Raw genomic sequence first — 6,334 nt, 5'->3', positions numbered from 1 at the left:
AATAAAAAATATTATGGGTTGCACAATATTTTTTTGTCTAGAAATTTGATCTAGTAACAAAAATATAAAAAATATATATATATTTTTAAAATTGAAACATGACAAAGAAATAGAAGTTTTAAACAAACGGAAACGTACAGAGCCTAGGGAAAACTTTTCCACCAAAAAACAAACATTGGGAAACTTTTCAACATGTAAAATTTTAAAATTCAAATTTTGTGAAATAAAATTCTCCAAGCCAAAACTTACGGAGACTAGGGAAAGGAACTTCGTTCATTTAAGAAAAGAAAACGGTCCTGTATTTATGTTCCTTTCCTTTTTCCTTAGCTATCCATTGGTCCAAGTAATTTTGTTAAGGGAAGTTTGGATTTATGCCGAGGACATGTTTCTAAGTAACAAACCTTTGTTGTACTGCAGGGTGTGCTATGCACATCTGCGGCACAGTAGAGGCCATGTGTGCCATGTGCACCGCACACCCTGCAGAACGGCAGAGAATCCATAACCGTGTCACTGACATGATCTATTAAGTGTTAGGACCTGCCGACCTACTAGATATCTCATTGTTTTTATTCTAACTTCTAAGTAAGTGATACCCATTCAATAATTAGTTAAGGGAATTAAAGTCTTAAATCTAATTGCATTCCTTAATTGTAAGATTGCATTGAAGAAAGGACGATATATGCAATTTTTGTTTTCGGTTAGAAGAAGGAAGATATATGCGAGCAATTTGGATCCTCTACTGTCGAGCTGCCGGCAGCACCGTGCTGCCCAAACACGGTGTTGTGCGCAATGACCGCCTTACCTCCACTCGGGCAAAGCGCTCGGGCTGGGGTAAGGCGGACATTGCATGCAGCACTGTATCTAAGCAGCACGGTCCTGCCCGACAGCTCAACAGTAGAGGATCTGGATTTCACAAATGATAGTTACGTAATTAAATAATAAGTTTCCCATGCAGGAAATATGAGAGATTTTAGGAAAATTATCGCCCCTAGTACTAGTACTGGGGGCGGTGCTATGTGCATCGTGCGGTACAGCACCACCCATGTGTGCACAGTGGGCCTCACCGTGCACTGCCCACTATGCACACATGGGCGGTGCTGTGCCGCACGATGCGCACAGCACCCCCCAGTACTAGGGGCAATAATGATCCGAGATTTTAAAAGGAAACGGTGAAAGAAAAGAAAGTGAGGAGGAGGAGGAGGAGGAGGAGTTGTTACATTCCTTTATTAGAGTGATTCTATTCTATTATGATGAGAGAAAGAAAGAAAATAATGAGGAACCGGATAGACTCTAATGGAGAAAATATATTAAGAGTGATTCTATTCTATTATGATGATTTAGTACAAAAAGAATCAATCCCAAAAGATTTATAATACAAAGAGAATCACTCCTCCCACCCTACATCCCTTTCGCCGTAATATTGTTAGTTTTCCTCTTCCGAAAAAAACAAAAAACCCTAAACTTCCCTTCCCCTCCCTCCCTCTCTCCCTCCCGCCGTTTTGTTAGTTTTCCACTTCTGCAAGAAAAAAAAAAAAGAAAAACCCTAAACACCAAATCGCCGCCGACTCTGCAACACTACGGTTTTTACCTGAATTTGAAGGTCTGGGGGAATTAATGGCGAGGTTCATCAGTTTGAAGTCGATCATCATCATCTGTATCCCTTCTCTAACAAGAAAAGCTTATCATCACTACTATCTACCCAAAACTCTTCTTCCTACCCTTATTAGTTTCAGATGTAATTACTCTTCTCTGCTATCGACGATGACATTCAGACGCAACCCTTCTTATTATGATCGGCCATTGACAGCCTTCAAAATTGAGCCGGAACCAATATTCTCCTATGTGAAATCCTTTGCCCCAGCGACAATAGCAAACGTGGGCCCGGGCTCTAATCAGAATCAGGTCAATTGCGCCATCGATGGCAGTATTGGCAATTATGTTTCCGTTCGCATTGATCCAGAGGTTACTCCTGGAACACCAGCAATCTCTGACATTAATGGCGTTATACCCAAGGGATATTATCCTGAAATTAGTTCCGCCGCTTTACAAGTCATGACAAAGCTGGGAATCAAAACCGTCGGTCTTTCCCTCTCTATCGAGAAGGGATTACCACCGTCATGGAGTATTGAATCCAAAGCTGCTACTGATGCTGCAGTTCTTGTTGCTGTTAATGAGCTTTTCGGCAGGAAATTGTCGGTCTCAGAATTAATTCAGGCGGGTGTCGATGGACTGAGTTTATTGGAATGGGAGGACCCCGATTATCAAGTCTTCTTCATCGGTAATTTAATGACAGTGATCATGGGAAGTTTTGTGATGATCCACAGACACCTATCTCCTCTTGAAATAAATCCTCTTGAATTTCCGGCTGAGAAAGAATTGTTTTTCATTTTTGTGAACCCAGAAATCGACATTGAGAACTCGTGTAGACAAGAGATGGGGGCATCTATAAAGGAAACACAAAAAGATTATGCGAAGACGAAGACGAAGCCTCATTCGAGTGAGTACTGCGGGCAGAATGCACCACTAATTCCTGGTTTTGAAGTGATACGCGAGACGGCCGAGGGGAAAGCAATGAGGTGTAGAATAATTAAAAACAGGGTCAGTGATGATGATGATGATGATTATCTAGAGAAGGTTATGGAGGAGAGTAAATCAAAAATTCCTGGCCTTGCAAAGGTGATGAAAGTAGCATTGGAGGAAGGAGCATTTGGGTGTAAGTTGGTTGGGCCTAAGGTTATAGTTGCAGTTATTGATGATATGGAGAAAGGTAAAGAGATTGGATATAGAATGGTGGAAGCTTTCCTCAACCATGGAGGAGGTTTGAAGGCTTCTGCAATGGTTCACAAGCTTGATCGGGTTGGTGCCAGGGTTATTAGTAGAGAATGAATGGAATTCCTTTCATTAAATCATCGATCACCCTTGATTAGTAGTAGCAGCAGTAGTAGTAGTAATAGGAAAAGGGTTTTATTTTGCCATGGTAGTTTGTTCTGATTTGATTCAAATGTCTTCATACATGTATTACTTTTACTTTTACACTACGTTGTGTAGATCGATCATATAGTTTAGAATGAGTCTAATTAATGTGTTAATTTGTAAGGACAGCCAAATGTCATATTGTATTAGGGGTATGAATGGGTATGCGCGCTAGCACCCTATGTGTCTGTCTCTCTCTCTTCTTCACTTTGAAATGACTCCCTTATCCCTCAAAGGGAGGAAGAGAAAGAGATAGACAAATAGGGTATTAGCATATGGTGTACCGCTAGCATACCCAACCTTTTCCCATTGTATTATGGACTACTGTTATTAGATAGGAGCATGCCAGCCTGATACCTTGGTATCATTAGGTATGCTAGCACCCTTATTCAACTAATAAATTGGGATCTTTAATCTCCATCATAAAAAGAGAGTTGAAAAGGTAAAAAGAAAAAGTCTTGCCCCATATGGGAGGGAATGGAGTTACGTGTCTAGGCCTTATAATCAAAGAATCTTTAAGGTAGTGTTTGGTTGTGTAAATCTATGGGTCCATGTATCAATATTGGTGGTACTTCCATAGAGAGACTATCGATGGAACCGTTATCGTACCAAATTAACTGCTTGGTTACCTTGATTCTGTGACATGAATCTTCTCAAATAAATGTTTGGTTATCCTGAGTCTATCAATTGGATTCATCCTAAATCTACCTAAAAAATTGTTTGGTTTATCATGCATCTATCAATTGGCCAAATTTTCATTTTAAGTACAAGTAATATTTTTGCTTTATACTTTGGATTTCTGAATTGGCCAATCATGCCATGTATTTGGGCACCTCCCCTCTTAGTTTGTAAATAAATAAAAAAAAGAGACACTTCTCCTTATAGTGAATCTTATTCAAAGCCAAGTATTTGAACGAAACCAACATTCTTAATGCTGAATTCAAATTGAAAACATGGATTTTGATTTGGAATAGTATCCTGCACATAATTCCCTACCTTAGAAAGGTTCTCTAAATTCAAGTCATTTTTAACAATTTGGTTTAATTGTTTCAGTCATTTGCATGCACAAGACAATTAAATTAAATTACACAATATGGTTCTGAAAGATTTCAATCTAGATGATATCTTATTTGACTATGTTTTGCAGCGTTGAATAAAAAAGATCTTAGTGGATTTGAACCACCATCCCTAGGAACATGCTTATGTTCCAAGTACTCTACCAACTTGAGCTATAGACTCATCAAGTAGAGTTTGGAACTTACAAGTAGCCCTAAAACATTGACATAAACCTTGCTTCAAAGAGAATAGTTAATGGGGTTTCTAAATTTCAATTAAGATTCAAAGTGTTGTGAGCCTATAAAAAACCACAAGCGCTGTGTTGGGTTCATCTCATAAAGCTGGCTAAGAACATTCCTTATAGCTTTGTATGTGAAATAGTTGAGTCTTTGTTGCAAATAAAGAAATCCTTTAATAGCATGAAAATAATACAATTAAAATAGGATCAACTAAATGAGTTGCCATGCAAGCAGTAGTATACTCCCACAATTAGCTAGTACATAGTAACACTGCTGAGAACAGTCAAAAAGTATAAGAATGAAAATTGTTGTGACCCTAAAAAAAAACCACCGATACTGATCGAGTTGGCTCAATTGATGGTATTTTTTCTCGTGTCATCGTTCACAATTTTCTGGCAAGAAAAACAATCTGGTACTTTAAGGATGACCTCCTAACAAATGAGAAAAAAAATAATAGTCAGTCTAGGTATATACATCTTATCAATGAAGGCTTAAGATCACTTCAATAATATTTCACAGATATATGAAAGATATCCATATGTATATTGAGCACCAAATATAAATGGTGTATTCAGTATAGGACCGTTGAAAGTGGGTTGGACAGTAGTCTACTCAACCTAACATATAAAACCATCCAATTACTGCTTAGCTCAGTTGGTGAGCCGTGGTGTGCTTCATGCCCATGCTCACCAAGAGGTCTTGAGTTCGAGTCTCTTGGCTGGTATCTTATCCCCTCCCCGGTGCGATCCCCCCCCCCCCCCCTTCTATCAACTATATATGTAAAGATCCCAATTACCCAAAAAAAAAAACATATAAAACCATCTCCCACCATGTACTAATTTTTTCATTCTTTTCATACCTCATGAATACAAGGAAATCTCTTTTATAGGGGTAATACAATCAAATAATAACAACCTAACTAATCGACTAATCTAATCATATCCCCTAATTCCACATTCATAACATGGTTCAATTTTGTACCAAAAAAAAAACATGGTTCAATTTCAATTTCATCAGGTTGGGATCGGCTGTAAATGGACTCAAAATAAAAGCAAAATGATTAATAATCAGTTCCATGTTATGAAATAAGATTAATTAATTAGCTGTTTTAAACGTTTAAATTAATTTGAACAATATGGCATCAAACAAATGGCAATATACACTCATAAATTGGTAAATAATTACCTAAATTCCTACTTCCAAATTTCTAAAGAACTATAAACAAAACCAAAAATAACTGTAGATAGTATTCATATTCCATTCCAAATTCACAGAAAAAATAGTACTACTGGAAGGCGCTCTGGCAAGGGTAAGACGAACATTGAGCGCCGTGCTTTGTCTGGACCGCACAGGCCGCTACGAGCAGGGCACCATAGAAGATCACAATCCAATTGTCATTAGACTTCGATGGTAATATATATATGGCTTAAAGGTTGCGGGATATATATATATATAAGATACAAGAAGAAGTGATGAGGCATAAAATACCCCACCTATAGGAGGCTGCCACGTGGCCGACCCGACCTCAGTCCGAGAACCGAGTTGGGCCGAGCAGGAAATTATGCCGACCCCATATCCGATAAGTCACCTGACAAAGCCTGGTTCGAGCAAGCTAGCCGGTGGCTGAGGCCGAGATTATACGGGTCAGCCATAGACTCCTAGCCGAGTTCATGGCCGAGATCAACCTCCTCTCGGGTCGACCTCCCTTGCCGACCTCACGGGCCGACATCATAGGCCGAGCCCTCCTCCATTGAGGCTCTCATAGCACTCCACCGGGGATCTCCAGACCACGTCAGCACATCCCGAGAATCACGGGATAAGGACCGAGCCACGATCCCAGCGCGACACGGAATCGCACTCTACATGGACTCTTACCTTAATAAGAGTCCGACCCCGAAAATAACTCTCCACTCCGCTCTGCTCGAGAGAACCTTCCGAAAGAAGGACTCCTACCATACTAGGACTCTCCCAACCGTCTCATCTCCTCCTTATTCTATAAATACCCAGGTATGGAGCACTATTCCACATCTTGCTTTTTACTACGCAGTTACGCTGTCGCGTTGAAG

The 6,334-nt window shown here is 39.7% G+C and overlaps 1 protein-coding gene across 1 annotated transcript; it reads left to right on the top strand.

The window, feature by feature from the left end:
- Nucleotides 1–1,761: 1,761 nt before the first annotated feature.
- On the top strand, nt 1,762–2,886 carry LOC122643678 (homoserine kinase-like). The gene has a single exon (XM_043837278.1). It carries the CDS (start codon nt 1,762–1,764, stop codon nt 2,884–2,886), a length of 1,125 nt encoding a protein of 374 aa, XP_043693213.1.
- The last annotated feature ends 3,448 nt before the right edge of the window (nt 2,887–6,334 follow it).

This window comes from Telopea speciosissima, chromosome 10 (assembly GCF_018873765.1).
Source record: "Telopea speciosissima isolate NSW1024214 ecotype Mountain lineage chromosome 10, Tspe_v1, whole genome shotgun sequence".
NCBI lineage: Eukaryota > Viridiplantae > Streptophyta > Magnoliopsida > Proteales > Proteaceae > Telopea > Telopea speciosissima.
The sequence above is the reverse complement of the archived record's forward strand: the minus strand, read 5'-3'. Positions and strand labels throughout refer to the sequence as shown.